Below are 24,362 nucleotides of genomic sequence, written 5' to 3'. Positions count from 1 at the left end.
CACTCACCCACACATCTTCTTCTATTTCTTTTTCTTTCTTTCATTCTCCCTCCCTCCTTTATCTCTCTCTATCTTCTTTCCATTTTTCTTTCATCATTAAAAAAAACTGCTTCAAAGAAACATGAACACCATCAGAATCTGAACCAATCAACAAACACAGCAATGGTGCAGGCTAGTGCAGCAGACAATGAGTAAGGCAGTCTGAACACAAAGCTCTCTGTCCACACAGTAAAGTGATTGTGTGAAAAATGACTGTCATGAACATTTTTAATTCAATTTGAATATATTTGAAATTTAAATGTCAATTTGATATAAAACATTAATAATGCACATGCCATAATGATACATGATTAGTTGCAACAATATATACCTGCTCATTACAATAACTTTCATTCATCCCTCAGCATTCAATAATGGATGTGCCCCATAAACTCATTGGCAGATTATACTATGACATGCATATCAATTGTAATTTGTTGCTTTGGAATTCGGATAAGTGACTTCATGTCAAAAAGGCTGAGAAAGAAAGAAAGATTCTACACACAGGGACACCAGAAGGATGTATCCTCTCACTGACATTATTTACTTTATTCAATATTTATATATTTCAATGTTTGTGGGTTTTATTTTCAATTGGAGAATGAATAAATATTGTGAAATAATTGAATCACAGATAAGCAGAAAAACATGTATAGAACCAAGGCAGCTGACTTTGTCATATGGTATACACACTTGTCACTGATTCTTAATACAAAGACAAAACAAAAGAAAAGAAACGGTATGGATTTTAGGGGAAAAAACTCTAAAAAGTTATCATGCCATTGATACTTAATCAAGATGAAAGATGGGTGGTTTCAGAATACAAATATCTAGGCACTCATATTGACAAGGACTTCAACTGGATTGCTAAGATTCAACTTCTAGTATCTAACTATTCTAAAAAAACTGCAACAAATATACAATTTGAAAATCAGAGGAGATATTACTTGTTTTCTATATTTCTTATTCTTAATATCTTTGTTTATCAAATATCATACATGATATTTCAGTCAGATACTGCAAATAATAAAATGGTGTTAAACACGCAATAATACATTAATGCATTTATCAGCATGATGTTAAAAGATGTGGCAAGTATTATAAAATTGTAAAATTTCTGGGTAATTGCAATTTCAAAACCAAATTAAAAGAGTAAAGCCACTTAAACGATTTACTTAAACACATAAACAAAACAAAAATATGTTAAGTCAAGTCAATAATGTCAAAATTATAACACAGAAAGGGTGGTTTGCCCTCCAAATCGTCTTCCAAAAGTTTTCACAACAGCTACAGTTGACAATATTGATCATAATACAAGTTGAACTACTGCAAGGGATTCCTTCCACCGCAATAGGGTTTTGTTATTTCATGTACCATTAATTTTCTAGAATTTGTGTACTGATTCCATGATATATCCTTGAAGGGTGGACAAAGGGACTGGACAAGAATCCACGTCTGGATGCTACACAGGAAGAGTATCCAAAGACAGGTTGAGGCTTGTCAATTCATAAAATAACATAAATGGGATTCAAAAACTACTTTCTCTACCTCCACTATCTACTATCTACTAGCTTCACTATCCATCATCAACTCTGCACATCTCTTGTACTTCCAGTGCCTCGACAGGGTTTAACACCATCAACTTTGATTGCGCTACATGCAGAACTACTGTCCAATTTCTCCACAGGGATCCTCTCTCGGTTCTTGGTGCAGGTGCACCCCTCCTTCCTTTTCTTGGTCTTGGTCTTGCCGTCCTCCCCGGAGGCATAGTCCAGGGCTAGCTCTGCACACCTCCTGCAGCAGGTGGTCAAGCCAGAGGTCCTGCAGGAAGGACAGGACAGGACTAGCTGGTGGCAGTGCTTACTGCTGCATGGCTCGTACTCATCCCAAGGCTTTGAGCAGTGGAAGCACTCTGAGGAGAAATGATACAATGTAATCATTTCTTGATCTACGAACAAAATGCACTTTGGACTGCTCTCACATTATAGAAATAAAACTTCAGTCAGTACCTGAAATCAATGTTAATAGTAGGTTTATATAAAGTTTGCATGGACAACAGGGTGTTGTGGCGAGTGCCTGTAATCCAGCTAAATGGAAGTTACAAACTGATTCAGCCGAGAACGCAGATTTGAAACTGAGTCACGTCTTTCGGATGGTGACGTTAAAGGTCGGTACCCAGACGTAAATAATCATCTGATTGATACACGTCTGTAAAAAGCCAATTACACACACATGATTCTTCTTCTTAATATTATTATTCATCATTATTATTACTATTATCATCATCATTATCATTATATTATCATTATCATCATTATGACCATCATTATTTATTATTATTATAATTGCTATAATAATTAATTACTATCAAATGAATGGTACATAGTCTTACCTGCTATGACATCCTGGTTTGTTTGAATAGCATAGCGGTTGTCAAAGACAAACAGCTTGCCTCTAAAGAAGCCATCTGGGTACTGGTCTAGATACCTGTGGATACCCCCCTTTAGCTGTAGCACCTCTTTGCAAATTCCCTGTGTACGGAAGCACAATTCATACTCAATAAGTTAAAATATTAAAGTTTCACCTTAGGAGGTTAGATCAGGACGACTCAATGAGAGATCAAAATGGTCATTTCCGTGAGATCAACTAAAGACTGTATCTCAAAAATAAAACAAGTCCAAATATTGACAATGAAGCTTTAGATATCATTTACATCATAGACACTGAAGTTTCATACTCATATGTCATACTCAAATAATTTTTATGAAGGTAAAAAATTCTTTTTCACCTTTTACTCTTTTGTTCTCACGATCAAATCTGAGAAGCTCTTCACATCGCTTACAATGAAAATCTTTCAGCGATCAAGGTTTGGCAATTTCAAATCAGCAGAGGAGTAAATGGATTATAAATACATTAGTACACAATAGAGAGATACTGACCTTTGACCTGAGGTATGCTGAGCCCCTTTCACATCTGATACCTCCCGTGCAGTACATAAGGACCTTCTTGTCGGCAAACACTGCTTCATTCTTATCTACATACTCAGGCCAGTAGCTGAATTTACGTATGTCTGGTGTGATGGCATCAGGGAAAATACCCTATGGGTAAAGAAATGGAATATTTGAGTTATTTCCTTTCTTCTTTAGGATAAACTGCGACTGTTGTTTAGTTCTTAATATCATTTTAATCGGGAGCGCCAGGAGGGTCAAATCTGACTGACATAAGCGGTATACAAGAATCCACTATTATTATTTATTACTTTACTAAGCCACAAAATTTACTAGACATTCTCAAAATGTTTTTTTTTTTCCACAACCACCCCCACCTTGAGTAAAAAAAAAACTAGATGGAATTTTGACTGCGCGCAGTCGAAAATGATGCCTCCGCAATAGAGCAATTTAAACAAGTTTGGAGTTTAAATCTCCAGTGGTTCTTGAGATATCATGATAACAATCTCAATGTATGGAATTTCATAAGTTGACCTCTGTGACCCTTGACCTTTGACCTACGTGCTCCAAAATCTAATCAGATTGTCTTCCTATGGTGATACACACTATCATTAAGTTTGAAGTTTAAATCTCCAGTGGTTCTTGAGATATTATGATAACAATCTCAATGTATGGAATTTCATAAGTTGACCTCTGTGACCCTTGACCTTTGACCTACGTGCTCCAAAATCTAATCAGATCGTCTTCCTATGGTGATACATACTATCCTTAAGTTTGAAGTTTAAATCTCCAGTGGTTCTTGAGATATCATGATAACAATCTCAATGTATGGAATTTCATAAGTTGACCTCTGTGACCCTTGACCTTTGACATACGTGCTCCAAAATCTAATCAGATCGTCTTCCTATGGTGATACATACTATCCTTAAGTTTGAAGTTTAAATCTCAAATGGTTCTTGAGATATCGCGCTAACAAACTCAATACAAGGAATTTCATAAGTTGACCTCTGTGACCTGTGACCTTTGACCTACGTACTCCAAAATCTAATCAGATCGTCTTCCTATGGTGATAAATACTATTCCCAAGTCTTAAGTTTAAATCTTAAATGGTTCTTGAGATATTGTGATAATGGACGGACGTACGGACGGACAACCCGAAAACATGATGCCTCCGGCACCACCTTCGGTGGCGGAGGCATAAAAAAGGGATTCGGGGGGGGGGGGGGGAATGGCATCTAACAACATTCCCTGCCTTTTGAGTAAGAAGATTGGGAAATTAGGGGCAAAATCGGGTAAAAAAAAAAATTGGTAAAAAAAATCAGGAAACCGATTTAAATCGGGTAATTATCAGGCCTGAATATTCTCAAGTTCATGTCAAGTACTCTTTTTTCGGTCTATGTGAAATATTATACATTTAGCCATTATTAGTATACCACTGAAATTGTGAGGCAGTTTTTGTCACCCATTGCAATGAAGAGGTTAATTTACTGTACATGAAAATGATGGTATGGTAAGGAGAAAAAGATGAAAGAATACACTATTGGGTGGTAAAAGAAATCTTGATTTATCAACATTGCCATCATGCTAACCATATATGTATATATCTTATTGACTTCCTACAATATTTGGCCTCTACGCCCTATCCCCTTCTACACCTTTTTATGCCTCCGCCACCGAAGGTGGTGCCGGAGGCATCATGTTTTCGGGTTGTCCGTCCGTACGTCCGTACGTCCGTACGTCCGTCCGTACGTCCGTCCGTACGTCCGTCCGTACGTCCGTACGTCCGTCCCGTTTGACCGTTATCACAATATCTCAAGAACCATTTAAGATTTAAACTTAAGACTCGGGAATAGTATTTATCACCATAGGAAGACGATCTGATTAGATTTTGGAGTACGTAGGTCAAAGGTCACAGGTCACAGAGGTCAACTTATGAAATTCCTTGTATTGAGTTTGTTAGCGCGATATCTCAAGAACCATTTGAGATTTAAACTTCAAACTTAAGGATAGTATGTATCACCATAGGAAGACGATCTGATTAGATTTTGGTGCACGTAGGTCAAAGGTCAAGGGTCATAGAGGTCAACTTATGAAATTCCATACATTGAGATTGTTATCATGATATCTCAAGAACCACTGGAGATGTAAAAACTTCAAACTTAAGGATAGTATATATTACCATAGGAAGACGATCTGAATAGATTTTGGAGCACGTAGGTCAAAGGTCAAGGGTCACAGAGGTCAACTTATGAAATTCCATACATTGAGATTGTTATCATAATATCTCAAGAACCACTGGAGATTTAAACTTCAAACTTAATGATAGTGTGTATCACCATAGGAAGACAATCTGATTAGATTTTGGAGCACGTAGGTCAAAGGTCAAGGGTCACAGAGGTCAACTTATGAAATTCCATACATTGAGATCGTTATCGCGATATCTCAAGAACCACTGGAGAATTTTCACTTCAAACTTAATGATAGTATGTATCACCATATCATAATATCTCAAGAACCACTGGAGATTTAAACTTCAAACTTAATGATAGTGTGTATCACCATAGGAAGACAATCTGATTAGATTTTGGAGCACGTAGGTCAAAGGTCAAGGGTCACAGAGGTCAACTTATGAAATTCCATACATTGAGATTGTTATCATGATATCTCAAGAACCACTGGAGATTTAAACTCCAAACTTGTTTAAATTGCTCTATGGCGGAGGCATCATTTTCGACTGCGCGCAGTCAAAATTCCATCTAGTTTTCACTGATATTACACTTGATTTTTATACTCACAATCCTGCTTTCATAGAAGTTCCTGCAGTCAATGAAGACTGTATTTGTTTTCTCTTCTCTTTCCTTGGCATTTCTGTGCCTCTGAACTTCTTCATGGAACTGGGCTGGTGTAAGGTGACAACCTACAAAGAGAGGACATTAAACCATTCATGAATTACTCCACACATTAAAAGCTCACATATTCACACATATATTTAAGCCCCTATCAGGGATATGCAAGCCCTGAAAAAGTTATCTCCAGCAGCGAGATGAGTTTATGAAAGTATGTGCAAAATTTCAGATAAAAAGACTTTAAATGTTTTTCTCTCTACGAGTGAAAAATTGAAGCCCTCATTTTGTACACAACAAATGAGGTGAATAAAACAATGCCAGTCACAGAGTTCAAATTTGAAGAAGAAAAAAATGACTGTAATTTTGCTCATAATTAATATTTTTCCACCAGGAAAGTTTTCACTTATGATTTTTAAAACATTTTGGCCTTTTACAAGTTTTGAGATTTAAAGCTGACAACATGATTTAATATTTTATTTGACTCAGATATTCCTGGTTGTTTCATTGGATAAATAAAAAGTGAGATTTCATATGATAATTGATATGAACCATCAATTTAAAAAAGTTCAGAAAATCATTATTCCTAAATTGTGGGAACAGATCAATTATTCTAATGATTTCTGATATATCCCACAGTTCAATACTTTTGCCCTCTGGGCAATTCCATGAAATATTAACCTAAAATGAAACATTCTCTTGATTGTCTAATTATTCTTCCTCGTATCACTCATGATTGTCAATGGTCAAATCATCATAATTTTTTATCCTTGGATGAAAAAGATACATATAATTGGGTGGTTGCTTGTTTTACCGGACTGCTAAGAAAGCATGTGTAGGCTTGTAAGTAAGCAACCAGGGGACCGACGGCTTTAATTCCTCTACGATTGACTTTGTTTCGAACCTGGGATTTCCCAGTTACCAGACCACTGCTTTACCACTGAGCTATTGCGCCATAAACGGAGCACATATCTCAAGAAATTGCCCCTTTGCTTCGTCTTCCTCCTAAATTTGAAATCTTATACAATTACACAGTGAGAGCTATTTCAGTCTAAGTTTAGAATGGACTATATCCCACCTGCATCTTTGAAGCTGACCAGCATAGGATCCATACCCATAGGAACAATTTCCTGATGAATTGAGACAACAAGACCATCAGGAAAACTGTCATGGCCTCCTTGACTTGTCTGGAAAAAAAGAGAAGGTAACAAAATGAAATACAGACTATTGTGATTTAGTACATGCATAACAACATCATTGTAGTGGACTTTGTAATCTGAATTGCAATTCATTAGTCCATGGTATCCAAATTAAATTTCTGATCATACATATATATATTTCTTGTAGACATTCTACTATACTGATCAGTGTTAGAGAAAAGGGAGATTTATGGTATGTGGATATTGTTGCTGTGATACTTTTCTGAAAGAAGTGTGTTCTGATGTAAAATGAAATACTTTCATGAGTGCTAGATTTCATTCTTTTAAATTACAATGATTAATGGAGCATCCACAAGCAATAATTGAAAGCAAAAAGCAGAAAATATGGGGGGATTTTTTTTCTCCTAAAGAAAATTTCTGAAGATTAAAAAGAATAAAGACATAAACACTCAATTGTACATAAATGTCTTTTTAGTGAAAAATTACAAATATGTATTGTTTTCAGCCAGGCTGGTTTAACTGATTGCAGTTTCCTCAGATGCACTACATATCTGTTTGACCTTTAATTGCAATCTTGAGGACCATTCATCAATCATATTTATAAGCCACATAGTTTCAAGTTCCAGCACTTCCTTGGTGTCAATTTAAAACAGATCTTGTAAGAAATATGTGTCAATACTACCAGCAAGAACAAAGAATAAATATGGACAAATTTCAATTTAGCACATACTTTCATTATTTATTTATAGCAATCATTGGTTGATTTTATGCAGAATTAAAATCTATCACCTTAAAATCCTCAATGTTCATGTCTGTGAAGTATGGGTGTGTCATCACTGCTTCCATGTACTGCTGAGTGCTGATCAATGCACCACCTACTGTACCATTCAAGCCTTCTCTAGCTATCCTGATCTGAAATATCCAATAGCAACATTGGCAATATAGAAGGAATGATTAGGTCAGTTTTCACAAACAAAAGGTATCTGTTTCACAATCTCACACACAGAGTCACTTCATTTGTATTTTACCCACCCATATTGAAACCTACATAAAGAAAACTAGAGAGACAAAATATATTGTTGTTATACACAGCAGATGGTCTGAATGAATAAGTTAGACAACTTTTGTAAGGTTTCCATGGGAACCAGTTTTCAAGAGAAACAACAAATAAGGCCTTCAGAGATGGGATGTTTTTTCTATACAGGTAGTCACTAAAGCAGGTTTTTACTACATAACAAATAAATATCATCAGTTCAATTATATGAGAAGGTAATACACGAAATAATCTTCACAATCTTGGATATATTTTTGATTAAATTTGATATTTTCAATATGAAATAGTATACCTTTCCATGTAAATGAAGTCTCCTGCACAACTCTCTCTGCCATTCACAAATGTCGGCCGGATCTGCCAAATCAACATATTTGTAGAACAGAAGGACTTGACCCTCTTTTGTTCTGCTTTTCTTGTCACATCTGCTTTCCTCATCCTCAGCATCACACTGGGTTACCATGGGTAACCAGGGTCGCACATCATCCTCAGAATAGGAACAGTGTCTTCTTTTGCTAGTGCTTTCACCTGCACAAACACCTGCTGGATTGACACAACCGTTTGGAGTTTCTCTTGACCCTTGATGCTTATTCTTCTGTCCCTCTCCTGGCTCTGCATTTTCAAGAATATGTTTAGAGGTGCTGCAAGCAGTCCTGGCTTTCTTCAGAGCATCCATCGTTTTGCTGTCAATCTCTTCACTATGTTCCAGGGATGTGTGCTTGTGGATATCGATGGCACTCCTGAAACAGTGATTGCAGCATTTCCATTCTGGTGGGTTGCTTGTCAATTGCTTGGCTGCCACAGTCTCAGCAAATACCTTGACGCAATATGAAAGATAAAAACAAGAGGATTGATCATTGAAGTTTTTATAACATTTAAACAGATATAGATCTACAAAGTGAATAATGAATTATATATGACTTTATCAATTCAAGGGCTTTTCAAATGTATCCTGTTACAAATTTTGGGTTCCTAAGAAGAAAATGAAATATTCAAAATTTCAAATGCTTTTGCAATATTTCAAAATTATTGCTGAATCGTTCATTTCTGCACTCAAGCTTATACTTAGTAATCAGTAGGGGCGCTGGTCTGAGAATAAGGGTTATCCTCATAAACCAGGATCGTCTCCGTAAACGCAGACAAATGGTCCTTAAAAATAAGGATCGTCCACATTTTTGCGGACGATTCTTATTTCCAATCCGTGTGTTGGAGATGTGAAAAATGGATTCCGCAATGATGCTCTTTGATACATTTTACATTCACTTTGCGCAGAGACTCTCACGTTACCAACAATAAATCCTCGGGAAGACGGACAACCCATAAAAGTAGACGGTGAACTGGTGGTATTTTATTAAGCGGAATATGTTTTTCCTGTGCACCCGCAGAGCACCAAGGAAAAAAAACGTCCATGGACGATCCTTATTTTATTTTTTAGGAAGCAATTTATCCGCGTTCATGAGGTTATCCTCGTTTATGCGGACGCCCCTATACATGTAGACTAGTTAGACTATAGACTAGACTATTATATAATTATAAGAATATAAAATTAGTCAAAAGAAACAGCGTAAGTACAACATTAATTATCAGAAGGCAATTAAAGCTTCAAAATATAAGGAGCAAAACACTAATAGATCTAAATCTAGTTGTTCAACTTCATAGTTCACTCATCAACTCCAGCTCCAGCTCCATCCACTCACATTCACAATATCATCACAATTAACACATGCAAACTGGTAAGATCATCATCATATCACAAATGCAGAGCTAGAGTAACAAAATTAAACGGTTTTAACATTTAAAAATCCATTTACTCAAAGAATCTTCAAAATGAGGCCAACCTTCTTTCTCGCTATTTTCCTCATACGAATCGTAACTTTCATGTCCTGGTCCACGTCCATTTCCCTTGTATCTAGTTTTTAACTCTTACTACAAATACTAGACTAGATCTTCCATCCATTCATTTGAGGTAGACGTTTTTGAACTATGGAACACTGCACGAGGGAGTACAATTGTGTACTAATTAGAGTCTAAAGTAAGATTTAATTAATGATACAAATCAATTAAAGTCTTTCATAGCCGGTATGAAATATATAAAATATTTTTTATTATCCATCGTTAGCAACAACAAGATTCAAAACGGTATTTTTTATTTAAAGTATATTTGTTCATTTTAATGTTTACATGAAATGTTAGGTTTTCCATACATGATCACATGTACACAATATCGCGTGGTACCGTACCGTACGTGATCCTGAAAGCTGTAAAAAATTGTCTTCAAACGACTGTGAATCATCCATACAGGGTCAATTTATTTAGAAGATGAATCCTTCACAAGAACTACTCAATATTGGGGAGAAAAATATTCAGGGTAAGTGCTTGAGCTTGAGTGGTTAACTCAAGATTTAAAAATTATAATACTGGGAGGAAATTTTTTGCCGGTCTCACTTTAACACCAGGCCAGCGCCAGGGACCCGCCGGTGTTCGCTATGCGCTGACCGCTACTAATCTCGGGCTGTAGCTCGATCCAACGTGATGTGATGTGATGTGATCCTAGTGTACTTTCGTGTCCATTTTTGATCCGTAACTCAGGCGTGGAGATATTCCACTAAAACATACCCAAAATGAAGTAAATATTCATCGAATGTTTAAATAAAGAACATGAGTTAAAATTTGTTATGTTTATTACCTGTTTCATGTAAATTTTTCTTGTTATTTTTGGAGTATTTTTTGGAAAAATGTTGATATTAGTATACACTTTTTCACAGGTTTCATGGCAAACCGTAGACCGAAAGCTTCAGTCTCTATAATCGTCGGTTGTTCCACTGAGACTACGTCTGGCTCCACTAGACCTCCGGTTATAGAGACAGAACGACTGCCTATGCCAGCCTGTGTTGAACTTATTCCGCTAGATTTTAGCCGCTAGGCCCCTCCCACAAACTTGCCACGGCCGTATTGTTATGCCCCCAAAATCCCCCAAAATGTCATTTTACCTCGTTCATTTCCAATTTTAAATTAGGCCTAGGCTATAATACATCGGTTCCACTCGGTTCCACCGAAGGCAAAATGATTATGAAGGAAAAACTGTGCGCCATCTACACGTTCGTAATGGCGTTATCACAGTTTTTCCTTCATAATCATTTTGCCTTCGGCGTAGACTAGAAGGGAATGAGATTGACGGCAGCGAGAGTTTAACACGGCTTGCAAGATTTTCAACATGGATGTCGATTTTGACCGATAATTTCCTTAAAAGGGACCATTAAACGGATTATATCAATCAAGTTAGTAAGTGGAACCGATGTATTATAGCCTAGGCCTAATTTAAAATTGGAAATGAACGAGGTAAAATGACATTTTGGGGGATTTTGGGGGCATAACAATACGGCCGTGGCAAGTTTGTGGGAGGGGCCTAGCGGCTAAAATCTAGCCGTGATATCTTCAACATACGATGGTATAGGCGATCGTTCAGTCTCTATAACCGGAGGTCTAGTGGAGCCAGACGTAGTCTCAGTGGAACAACCGACGATTATAGAGACTGAAGCTTTCGGTCTAGGCAAACCGTTGCACAATACAAGTGCATGCTGATGGTGGGTTGCAGACGAGCGCGCCTGTGTGAAGTTATCTACCGTAATGATCATGAGGATCTGATACATGAAAATGCGGACGATCCTGATTTTTCAGGACGTGTCTGTCCGCGTTTACGAAGACGATCAACGTTTGTGAGGACGATCTTTATTCTCGGACCAGCGCCACTACTGGTTCGAGCTTCTAATATCATGATTTTTACATTTTTGTGGTTCATATCCTACAGATTCCTTACTGATCAAGAAAAGTAAACCATTCAAGATGGGGCCTTCATCAGGTAGGTTTTTTTTAAATTTACAGTGTGATTTTAAATTTCATTTTTGGTGACACTTTCGCACAATCTTGTTTTTAATCACAAAATTGTTAATTTTATGTGGGATGTTCACCATACACTTCTAATGCAAGACACTCTAGAAATTTGATTTAGCCAGCTCATATACAGAACATCTTAGGACTTTTAATTTTGAAAGGAAATCATGGCTATGGTGGCTTAATACTACTACTAGACATAGCCAAAATAATAACATTCCCATTAAGCCAAAGTCTATCATTAATTTTAGAAACCACTTGGGATTTTCATCTCACTCTCCACTCTACTCTACTCTAGTCATGATCACCTGTCATAATTTACTGAAACATTACACAACAATTGAACCATGGCAAGCTAATATTTAATTAAATTGTCTTCTCCTTCCTCTTCTACTTTGTCTTTTCTCCTTCTCCATCTCCCTTTTCTATCTCCTTTTTCTATTACATTATGCTCTCTCTCTCCTGTTGTATTTGCATGACAATTGAGTTTAAAATATAAACTCATTGCACCAGCCACCAAAGCTATCCAAGTATAATTATACAATTTGTTATAACTAATGAAGACCTTGTATTTGTTGTAATCTATTGGTATTACAGTACTGGGCAGAGTGAAGTCTTTTTTACCACAAATGGAGGTGGCCAACAAGCAGCTTGAAGAGAAGATAGCGGATGGTGCCATGGAGGACCTAGACATTGAAAATGTTGATGATTGTGAAGGACCCATTATTGAAATGGTACATATTCTGAATAACTGCAGTATTGCACTATAACTGTATTCAGGGCTTTGATGTATTTTAAAAGAAAAACATACTTTACATAGACAAAATGTTATTATTCATCATTATACATGCAGTTAAAGGTGAAGACCAGTTCTGGAAACGCCCCCCTCTCAAGAAATGAAATGGAAGCTGTTATTACCAATCATGTGAAAGACTATGTTTTTACCAATACGTGATGATAAAAATTTGCTAGGAAACCGCCTACTAATTGATATTTATTTGGTAAATTATTATATCTATCCGGAGTGGATAGATATAGGGTAGTCCCATATACATCTTTCTGTGTACAGTGCTCGAAACTTTACCAAGACTGGGCCAAATTTCTTATCATTTTGATGATTCCAAAAACTTGCAGTACACACCAATACTTATATGCTAGATGGTCAACCTTTTCTGATCGATTCCACAACGTTTCTTTCACAATGCAATCGCATGACCAGAACTGGTCTATACCATTAAGTTCATTTTAAGACAGTCACTGACAATCTAAAAGCAACCAGTAAATTAAATGTTATAATTTAAATGTGATGAATTAAATTTCAATCAGATATTTGTGAATAATCAATATAAATTTCAAAAAATAGGGAGAAGAGATGTTAGAGAGAGGGTGACGATTGAAAAGAATACTCCCCTCTCCGAAGACATGTTAATGTTTGACCAATTGTTCACAAAATATTGTTGATTTATTGTTTAATTAATGTGTATTTCTCCTAGAGTTTGAGAGAACCAAGAAAACTAGCTTTGAAGTGTATCTCTTATTTAAAGATAACTGCTCTAAGTGTTCAGCTGTCTTGTACACTTATACCTATGTATTTCATCACTAAGCATATAATTTTTTTGGGGTATCAAGTTGGAATTTGTTCATTACGATGTAGTTGGTGCAGACTTGTGAATTACATCCTTGGTAGACTATTGGAAGTGGCCCATGAATTATTTTGGTAGTACAGGTAGATAGTAGATCCAATCTAATGCTTGTTATTTTCTGTCTTTTACTTATCCAGAACCTTGCCTTGTGTGCACATGATGAAAATTCAGATGACGAGGAGGAGGAGGAAAGTGAAGAAGATGAGAGTGACAGTGACGAGGACAACCGTGTAGGACTGCAATGTGACAAGTCAGATTTAGGAGATGCTACCCTCTCAGAACTCAAGCTACCTGGTAAAGGAAAGAAGCCTAAAGATGGAAGGACATTGATTGAAGTAATGCCGGGAGAGTTGTCGGATGATGTAGGATGTAATGAAGGTGATAAGACATAGCTTTATGGAAATAGAATATTGATGCACAAACTTTCATGCAGAGGAGAGAGTGCTCGTTGAAGAAATTCCAAAGACGCTCTTCAATCCAAAGCCAACCGGTTTCTAAAGTTATATCTGAAATGAATATCATTATATCACTAGGTAACATTATGGTTCCCTGTTGTAGTGTTTTAGATTTCATCTTGATACAACCAGTGGTATAGGATCAATCTCTATGATTCTGAATTTCAAAGAAGAGGACAATGTCTTCGTCCAAACATTCAATACAAGTTTGAAATTCAGAAAGGATTTGATGCCGACAGCACTTAAAAGGGTTGAACTTCTGGATAGATTCCTCAAATACTATCCTGTGAGGAAAAGAACTCTATGAGGCAACTGTATAACAAAACAAGACAAAAAAATGATTTAGACTGAATTACATAATCACATGAAGACACATGTATTTAAATTTGGGCAGAAAAGGTATTATGTCCTGTGAGTTACCAAAATCATTTCTTTCTTTAATACAAGAAATGATTCCATTAAGTTGACATTAATATGACTAGAGCTTGTATCATACAAAATGAGAAAAAAATAGCATTTACACTTTACAGTGGATTCTCGTTATAACAATTGGGACCAAAGAAATTACCTTGTTATATTAAGAATCTTGTTATATCAGGGTAAAAAATAATAATATAAAGAGTTGGAACCAGCCTTGTTATAACAGATACCTCCTATATCAGAGCTCCTCATAATTTGGTTCAACTGAACAATTTTATTTCCTGTTACTATTCATCTTGGACTTCATTTTTGTCTCGACTGCGTAGCAAAAAGCGAGACATAGGCGCCGCTTTTCCGGTGGCGGCGTCAACATCAAAAACTTAACCTAAGGTTAAGTTTTTGAATTTGTAGTATAATTTTGATAGTATAAGTTCTCATTCAATGAAACTTGGACCTAGGGTTATCAAGTATTCCCAATTATGTGGGTAGAATTTCAGGTCACAAAATCAAGGTCAAAGGTCATTTCAGGTCAACAGACTTAGACTATGTTGTGGCATCATCATCAAAAACTTAACCTCAGGTTAAGTTTTTGAATTTGTAATATAATTTAAAAAAGTATAAGTTCTTATTCAATGAAACTTACACTAAAGGGTTATCAAGTATCCCCAATCATGTGAGTAGAATTTCAGGTCACTAAGTTAAGGTCAAAGGTCATTTCAGGTCAAAAAACTTAGACTCTTTTGTGGCATCAACATCAAACAAAATTTTGAATTTTTAGCATAATTTCAATAGTGTTTGTTCAAATTCCATGAAACTTGTACACAAGGGTTATCAAGTATCACAAATCTTATGGCACAAATTCCAGGTCTCAAAGTCAAGGTCAAAGGTCATTTTAGGTCAGTATGTGAGGATTAATAAATCAATTGTTGTTAATTTTTCATATTCCATTAAAGTTATTAATCTTGGTACAAATTATAGTAAATAATTCTTCCGATGACTCTTGGTCAATATTCACTTCAAAATGCTGAAAATATTCAGAGGATTTAATTGGGGGGAGGGGGGGGGGGGGCTGCTAATGGACCACTCTGTCTATGAATAATGTCCCAACCTCAATTTTTCATAATATTGAATTGCGTAATGCAGGTGAGACCGCCGAGAGCGTTTCCCTTGTTCTTATTTGTATTAACATATGGAACAGCAAATAATCAATTACCAAGGATTTGCCCATCCTCCTTACCAGTGTAGAAGTTGATACTTACCGGTAGTTTGAAACATCAGTACCCGTATGTCAAAACTAGTCAAAATTTTCAAAAATAATTTATTTTGGTGCCAAGTATATTTGTTTTATAAAGTGTACACTTTATGTATCATCGCTAATTAAATATTGCTATCTAATGTGTATTTTTAAACCACATAGTTTGGAGTATGCTCAACATGTTTTCAAATTGTGTTTGATTGACAGGATAAGTACTATATGAAATGATATGGAATTGACGGTAAAGGAGACATCATTAGAGAGAGTGAAAGAGTCGGCCGTGTAGGAAAAAAACAGAGTGGGAGAGAAAGAGGGTTCAACTAATTAGTAAGTTAAAGGTTGAGAGGTATGGAAGAGCATCAAAAGAGCATCAGAAGATAGAGAAGTGTTGATAATAATGCACTTTATATCACCGAAGAAGTTAAACAAATAACTATGTTTGAAATTTTGTCAATATCAGATCCTCCAGAAGACTGGGAAGAATGGTGAGAGATTATCCAAAGTCGAACAATAAATTTGACAAAGAATCAGAGAGAAAGGGAGAGCAAGATAAGATTACTGAATGGTAGTTCAAGAAGAGTCGAGGATGAGAGATATAGTAAAAGTATCAGTGAGATGAACTAAAGATAAGATGTATACCGATAATCGGCAAAGAGCGAGAAAGAGAGAGTGGCAGGGGCCAGCAAAGCATAGTATCAGGAATGAAACATGAAAGATATCATAAGATTTGAGGAACTTAAAGACAGACATAGAGAAAGAGGAAATTACTAGTGGTTGTGTTTTCCGAATTGGCGAGTTTATCTCTGTCTCACACTGCCTCTTCAACTTTTGTTCACACATTTCTCTCATTCATACTTCATAGACAGCGGACACAAATAATTCTGAGGTTTGAACTCCATATTTTGCATAAATAAACTCTTTATAGTGAAGACAGTTTTGGATTTTGTTCAAGACCTCTCACATCGTTTGGATAGAAGTTAGTTTATAAATACACGTACATGTACAATCAAATTTTACAGGACCTTATAAAGCACTGTGAAATGCAGAGTATCATGTAATACATAGATACATGTACATGTACTAAATGAAATTCCTATCAATTCTGTCTCCCATTCTCCGCTGGTATTTCTTACAGTTAATCTCATAGAGAGAAGTTCTCTCTTTCATGATGTCATCATTCCAAACACTCTGACTTTCATTCTCCACTCTGCTGTTTCTTCCAGTTCATCTTGTAGAGTGATGATCCTCATTCATGATGTCATCAAGTCTCGAGCCTTTCTGTTTTCAACTGTCTACTTTAGTATTTCTCCTATGTAAGTCATCTTGTTAGGAGATGATCTTTGTTTCATGATATCCACATCTTCCAAATCATCCCGTCTTCCACTCTCCACTCTGGTATTTCATCCAGTTCATCTATGAGTGTGACATTCCTAGTTTGATCATGTCATCAACTGCTGAGCCATTCTGTTTTCCATTCTCCACTCTGGTATTTCTTCCAGTTCATCTCGTAGAGCGACGGACCTCGTTTCATGATGACGGCACTGCCTAGGCATTCATCGCCCAGGTAAAACACAGCATACTGAAACAAAGATGAAAGTACATGTATGATTAAAAGTCATGTGTATTGTCAAAACATGTTATGTATCACACATCAAACATCCTTTTCATCAAATTCCATTCTCTTGAAAAGCAACTGAATAATGGCAATCACAAAATGTATACACCCACCTGTGAGTTGTGACAACCAAATGTATATCTTTTTAGGATTGATTTAAATCATGCAAAGAACTATTTTAAAAAGAAGTTTTAAACTAGTGAATATCAGGAACTAAAATGGAAAAAACTGAATGCATTAGTTTGCGATACACCACTTCAATATGGGAAGATTTCCTTGTATTATACATACCTGGCCTGGTGTTAGCGCCCTCATTGGTTTACTGAGAGAAACAATAACAGAGCCCATGGAACTCGAGGTCAAGGTACATTTTGCTGAAAGAAAGAGAATGTAGAATATTAGTCCTATCTATTTCATGAAAATACTACAAATGTTGAGAATAGGCTCAGTAGACAAATTCAGCAGACGATCATGAGCAATAAAACTAGACCATAACTTTAAATTTTAAAAATTAAAAAAACAGGACTCTTTCCAGTTTCTGAAGGAAAATAGCCAATAGGGATATGTAATTTAAAACAAATTATACTGCACACACATCCACTACAGAAGTTGCTCAAAGTGCAGCCCTCAATCATGAAAGTACATAACCAGTAACTTCCTACCGGATCAATATTCATTAAACCTGGGTTAAGAGTGGCAAATGTAAATGAATGCCTCCATTCTACTTACTGAGACCATGAACATGTTGGAATCTGAAATAACAATCCATCATCTGATCCTCCAGGAGTTGTCTAGGTGGCTGATGGATCCAGTGGACTGGTCCAGTCATCAAGGTTTCATGGAACAGGGCTGGGTGATGGGTAGTAGGTGCCTGAACAACCAAAGAAGATAGGGTCTTAAAGATATAGCTTTCACTATAATTTGGGGTTCTAGAGCTTTTCAATGGTCAATTTCCTACACTATCTGAATTCCAAACTACAACCCTGAACTAAACATAGCGACCTCTGACTCAAACTCTTAACCAAAATGCTAAAAACCCACTTACTTACTCATTTCCTTATCTGTAATGAAATAAAGTCTGAAGCAAATGTCACCATTAGTAATGTCGGGTCATCTAATTTCGATGTCATACCTTTAAATGTATATCGTGAAGCTCAGTTTGGAATTACATACAAGAATCAATCAGCAATATATCACGATAAAAGATCAAGCTGTTTTATTCAACGAGACCCAATCATCAAAAAATAATAGTAACACCATACCAGTCGAAAAACTGGAACCAACTGGTCGCAAATTTGAGTTTTTCTTGTAACTGGAAGAACATTACAATATCACATAAATGTCACTATTGTTACTCATTTACCCATTCTAAACCTCAGAAACATTAAATCTACAGGTTTGAAACTCCATACGTAATCTCACTCCAGTTGCTTTTAAAATGCAGTCATTGACAGATCATAAGATTGCGTTGGCCTTCATAGACTCCCGTATATTTTCCATGCAATGGTTTCATGTTTCCATATTTTTCATGATTTATTGTAGAGGCAAATCTTACCACAAAGACGGTATTATTCTCAGCATCCTTGTCCACCACAAACCACCTTTCCTTCATTCCACCGATGTTGGCTCCTTGACCAAGAGTGAATAAGAAATGACCTGTCAATAGAGGGGGAAATATTATCAAGATTCATACGTTTTATGGAGAAAATATGAATTAAATTGTCTCGTGCCATGAAGAAGGAATTCCCAATGGGAATTAAACTCAATGTCTGCAAAATCCTCTCTCTCTCTCTCTCTCTCTCTCTCTCTCATGAGATGCATGTCATAAATGTATTCAATTATTCATACATTTAAATTCAAATGAAAGGGATATCCACAGACAATAACTCTCCAACATTTATCTTTACTTAAGAGAAACAAACCTTTAATTATTCACAAAGTTGTTGAGAGATAGAGAATGTTGATTTACCTTGATGTTCACCTACTGTTTTATTATCCTCTACAGAAATGAAAGATCCTTGTTTGGGCTCAAGATACTGTCAATAATGGAAACAGATAACAATAATTGGTGAACAAAACATAAGAACTTTGCTCATTTCTGTTATTTTTAAACAATGCTACGTACATACCAGTACACACAAAGCATATGAAGTGGTTTGAATGTAGACTGCTTACAGGTAATATTAAGTATTGGTAATGAGGGATAATACAGAAATAAAATTGCATTTAATTTTTACAACTACAAATATATTAGGTTTAGACAAAAATAAATACCAAGCTAATGATCATAAAAGAGTGTCAAACACTACTTTTAATGACTGTGTATTCTAAAAAGTCTTGGTAAATTGAAAATGTTGCTGGTCCAATCATCTGACCTGTATTATAAGCAATTAAGAATTTATTTCAACACGGTGCTCGATGTTAACATCTTTGATTGTTTGATTTTAGACCCCGTTCTCACTCACTTTGAAAGTGGTCTTAGTTAGACCGCTCCAGACCGCTCCAGAGGAACGGGTCTTGAGGAACGGTTTGCGAGTGTTCACACTCCGAGCAGTTTTTATGCCTCAAACCGCTCCACGAGTCAAAGTGGTTTTGTTGCTATGGCAGCTCAGGTAGGCGGGTCAATTTTTTCGCGCGCGGAATCCAAACCCTATGTCACCTGATGTCCCGTTCGCGACGCGCCCCGTATACATGTATATGTGTAGTGCCTGCCCGATCGCTTATTGCGCGGAACGTGACTTCCGTTCAAAGTACGCTTTCCGTTCACATTGCACGTTAGAGCGCTCTGGAGCGCTCTTAATAAGACCCGCTCCTCAAGACCACCTCGGAAGGTGGACTTCTGGAGCGGTCCAGAAGTCCGCTTCCTGGACCACTTTGAGCGTTCTCACTCACCTAAGAACCGCTCCTGAGGAGCGGGTCTTAGTTAGAGCGCTCCAGAGCGCTCCAACGAAGTGAGTGAGAACGGGGTCTAATACTAAAGGGACTTAATATACCTCTTATTGGTAAATGAATAAATTTAAAGTGAAATACCTACCTCCTTGATAAAAGTTGGAAAATGTCTTCTTCCGATAAAACATATTCCCATACTCTGTAATGAAAGAACATAAGTATATAGTTAAAATATAATAGCTATATAAAGTGCAATCTAACATTCTACAGTTGAATATCAATTAATTCCTCTTTAACTTCACCTACAATATCTAGTTGCCCTCTTTGAAGTATTGGATGCTTCAGAATGTAAACATGAATAAAGGCCAATGATTTATGTACAAATGTAAGAAGTATAAAGTCCATTGCTGAGAGCCAGAAGATCTGATGTGATGTCATGACCTCCCTCCTGGCTCTCAACAGACAAATTCTATTTCTCATCTTCCCTAGCCATCTACGAAAGATTTACATGAATCAAATTTCTAGAGAGAAAATGGAAAGTTCCTACATGGGACCATCTTGAACACGATTGACTCCGTAAATTATTTTCTCCATTAATTTATAATTGTGCAAGTACACAAACATAAATTTCCTTTTTCTTTTGATATTTCAAGTTTTAATGATTACCTCTTTCCTTTGTGCAGCCCTCTTTAGTCCAACCTCATGAGCGATACGCTTCACTACGTCCTTGGTCAGATGACCCACTGGGAAGAGCGTCTTCCCTAATGCATTCTGGGTGATTTGTGAGAGGAAGAATGTCTGGTCTTTCCAGCTATCAGCTGCTTTCAAAAGTTTCACTCCTGAAGGGAAACACAGATGCTATTATATTCTATATAGTTGTAATAGGATATCATATCAGTCCTAGTGTCCTACAGTCAATTATTTTCAAATTTTGTTTTAAATTATTCATTTTCTTGGCACCTTCTTCTTACACCTTCAGAATACTAAAGCTGCTGAATGAACATACATTTATAAACAAAATAAAGATAAAATTAGCAATTTTTCCATCTATGACAAAAGCCGAGTATGGATCAATTTTTAATTTTTTTTTCATTCAATCCATGAATTTGAGCATATAATGGTAAAAACTTGGTATAATCAATCAAGCCAATAACTTTTAATTACTTTTCTGTCCAAAATAGTTTAACAATATTAGACAAAATTCAAGAGAAAAGGTATCTCTGTGTCAAGCCTAAATGATGATGGAGCTCATATGACAAGACATCTGAAGATTGACCACATTATTTTCAAGATTTTAAACTGATTTGACAGTAGAATAAACAGATGTAAGTACACCAAGGAAGCAGTTAATCTCATGTATACCTTTAGAAGCAGAATCCTTGTCATAAAGAAACTGTTCTCCTATACTTGTCTGAGCATAATGTCCTGTAGCTAATCCATCTGCATCAAACTTTGTCATTGCATGGTCCAGGAATTTGTCAAACTTGATGTATTTATTGCACAAAATATCTGGATTCGGTGTGAAGCCTTGTTGGTATTGCCTAAGAAATTTGCTGCATTGGGAGAAAGGAAGATGAATATTTTGAAATAACTGACCACTAATCTGCTAATGGATTGCTAAGATTATAGCAAACAAATTCATAGAAATGAATTACAGATCTAAAAAATGAAATGTTGTCATTCCAATCATATCTTGAGTTCTGTAAATGGAGTGGCATCTTGAGAGAATCGGACCTGATCAAATTCTGAACTGTATTATGCAGTAGATATTTACATAAATATACAGGGCTTATTTTCTCACTATTTAAAATGCAGATAAAAGTAAAATAATACTGGTAGTGATCTCAAACCAATCACAGAGTGTTTGAATTCTGAGCTTAAAACTATTTTTTTATCAAATTCACACTCCAAAAGTTTCTGATGATCTGAGCAAGAAGTACTGACTTGACACTCACAAATATCTGATCATTGATGTGATTATGACGATCATGATATAATCAACTAACTTTTAGACTCAGCTGGATTACTTCTAGGAGGCTGTTCATACCGGCAGAGATAGCGCGCGCTAGACCGCGCTATCTCTGCGGTTTGGAAGGTACAACGTCGTTTCGGTCCGCCCAACAGCGAGCCACAGCGAGCCAAAACGGCGGGCCACTGGAGCACCTCTTGGGGGTGGTCCACGAGAGATAGCGCGGTCTAGCGCGGGCTAGAAAAAAGGGGGTGCTACGATAGACCGCGCTATCTCATTGCGGTGTGAACAGCCTCTATGTTTTTACATTTGGATGCCGTAAAAAAAGGGTTTGCGATCAATTGCAAAGTTGAAAACGCAATTGTGATTGGTTAATGGTCAGCCTGTTGAACAATATGTTTGTATACTTGATCGCATACCTTTGTTGCAGTGGCCCTGCTTGTCACATAAGCTTTCTGGATATCAATTTTTACTGGAGATTCTAAGGTGTATATTAAAGACATTGACCTTTCCTACCTGAACACATCATGCCAGTATTCCTGAACAAAGTTGACTTGATGGAAGGGGATTTTAAGAATCTCACATGCATTCTGGGCATCCTCGCAATCTCTGTCCGCTGTACACACCCCAGTCTCATCCAGCACATCCCAGTTACGCATGAATAGGCCTGTCACTCTGAATCCTTGGCAAAGCAATATATGAGAGAGATTGGGAAAACAAGAGACATAAACAGAAGATAATTAAGTGGACGAGGAGTGGAGTGGAGAGGAGAGGAGTGGAGAGGAGAGGAGAGGAGATCGAGAGGAGATCGAGAAGAGATCGAGAGGAGAGGAGATCGAGAGGAGAGGAGAGAGGAGAGGAGAGGAGAGGAGAGGAGAGGAGATCGTGAGGAGAGGAGAGGAGATCGAGAGGAGATCGAGAGGAGAGGAGAGGAGAGGAGAGGAGAGGAGAGGAGAGGAGAGTCGAGAGGAGAGGAGAGGAGAGGAGAGGAGAGGAGAGGAGAGGAGAGGAGTGGAGTCAAGAGGAGAGGAGAGGAGATCGAGAGGAGAGGAGAGGAGAGGAGAGGAGAGTGGAGAGAGGAGAGGGGAGAGGAGGAGAGGGGAGAGGAGGAGAGAGGAGAGGGGGGAGGAGAACGAGAGGAAAGGAGAACGAGAGGAGAGGAGAGGAGGGGAGAGGAGATCAAGATGAGATCGAGAGGAGAGGAGAGGAGAGGAGTGGAGAGAGGAGAGGAGAGAGGGGAGAGGAGGAGAGAGGAGAGAGGAGAGGGGAGAGGAGAGGAGAACGAGAGGAGACAAGAACGAGAGGAGAGGAGAGGAGGGGAGAGGAGATCAAGAGGAGATCGAGAGGAGAGGAGAGGAGAGGAGAGGAGATCCAGAGGAGAGGAGATCGAGAGGAGAGGAGAGGAGATCAAGGGGAGAGGAGATTGAGGAGAGGAGAGGAGAGGAGAGGAGAGGAGAGGAGAGAGAGGAGAGAGAGGAGAAGGGAGAGGGGAGAGGGGGAGAGGAGGAGAGAGGAGAGAGGAGAGAGGAGAGAGGAGAGAGGAGAGGAGAGAGGAGAGGAGCTAGGAGAGGAGACGGGATGAGGAGTCTCATTGTTAGCAGCATACATCAAAGATACCAGAGCAGATATCATCACAATCTCACTAAGAATAATGACTAGGAATTGACTTGCTTTTAATTTTTATTTATTTTAATAGATTTAAAATTTAAAATCTCCATTTCATTTTGAGAAAAAAATGGTCATGAAACTTTTTAAATAAATGATAAATTTGTTTATAAAACTTACCTTTGCTTTTCAAAATCCATGCTGCAACACTGCTATCCACACCTCCGGACATGGCACACACTATATGCTTGGCCTTGGCCATGATGTTAGTCTTATTATTCCACTCATCGAAGAAGCCCAGAGACAGAGAATATTGCCCAGTCCCGTGTCCTTAATTTTATGTCAGTAGTGAGATGAAACTGGTGATCTATTTGAAGTAACGTAATAAGAAGAAACAAGGCTACACACGGTTTAAACACTAACACCTCCATATTATTAAATTCATTTAATCACAGAAATATGTTTTAGCTAAATGATATGCTACTAAATTGAATAATAATCAAATAACAAAACAAACAAAAAGCAAAATTCGCACCACATCCACGATCCAAGCACGACCATGGCAATGTTGACATTGAC

The 24,362-nt window shown here is 37.2% G+C and overlaps 3 protein-coding genes across 5 annotated transcripts; 1 reads left to right on the top strand and 2 right to left on the bottom strand.

The window, feature by feature from the left end:
* Positions 1-218: 218 nt before the first annotated feature.
* LOC588664 (thiosulfate sulfurtransferase/rhodanese-like domain-containing protein 2) lies at positions 219-9,986 on the bottom strand. The gene is made up of 8 exons (XM_788337.5): positions 9,880-9,986; positions 8,337-8,858; positions 7,780-7,902; positions 6,909-7,017; positions 5,783-5,904; positions 2,979-3,137; positions 2,432-2,570; positions 219-1,951 (listed from the first exon to the last, which is right to left on the bottom strand). The coding sequence occupies exons 1-8, from the start codon at positions 9,937-9,939 to the stop codon at positions 1,626-1,628; spliced, it is 1,560 nt and encodes a 519-aa protein (XP_793430.2). The 5' UTR covers positions 9,940-9,986; the 3' UTR covers positions 219-1,625.
* Positions 9,987-10,247: 261 nt separating this feature from the next.
* On the top strand, positions 10,248-14,399 carry LOC115919468 (uncharacterized protein C12orf45 homolog). The gene is made up of 4 exons (XM_030973357.1): positions 10,248-10,409; positions 11,850-11,900; positions 12,530-12,666; positions 13,713-14,399. Exons 1-4 carry the CDS (start codon positions 10,361-10,363, stop codon positions 13,965-13,967), a joined length of 492 nt encoding a protein of 163 aa, XP_030829217.1. The 5' UTR covers positions 10,248-10,360; the 3' UTR covers positions 13,968-14,399.
* Positions 14,400-16,605: 2,206 nt separating this feature from the next.
* LOC754211 (mitochondrial tRNA-specific 2-thiouridylase 1-like) lies at positions 16,606-24,362 on the bottom strand. Of its 3 annotated transcripts, none has more exons than XM_030973126.1 (11): positions 24,319-24,362; positions 23,964-24,112; positions 22,695-22,860; positions 21,572-21,762; positions 20,876-21,048; positions 20,355-20,408; positions 19,290-19,356; positions 18,876-18,976; positions 18,050-18,191; positions 17,612-17,694; positions 16,606-17,284 (listed from the first exon to the last, which is right to left on the bottom strand). In XM_030973126.1, exons 2-11 carry the CDS (start codon positions 24,043-24,045, stop codon positions 17,153-17,155), a joined length of 1,191 nt encoding a protein of 396 aa, XP_030828986.1. In that variant the 5' UTR covers positions 24,046-24,112; positions 24,319-24,362; the 3' UTR covers positions 16,606-17,152. The 3 variants fall into 3 exon arrangements, with proteins under 3 accessions (XP_030828986.1, XP_030828987.1, XP_030828988.1); XM_030973127.1 differs by having other exon boundaries at positions 23,964-24,150; positions 24,319-24,337; XM_030973128.1 differs by having other exon boundaries at positions 22,695-22,853; positions 23,964-24,351.

This window comes from Strongylocentrotus purpuratus, unplaced genomic scaffold (assembly GCF_000002235.5).
Source record: "Strongylocentrotus purpuratus isolate Spur 01 unplaced genomic scaffold, Spur_5.0 spur5_scaffold_6, whole genome shotgun sequence".
NCBI lineage: Eukaryota > Metazoa > Echinodermata > Echinoidea > Camarodonta > Strongylocentrotidae > Strongylocentrotus > Strongylocentrotus purpuratus.
The sequence above is the reverse complement of the archived record's forward strand: the minus strand, read 5'-3'. Positions and strand labels throughout refer to the sequence as shown.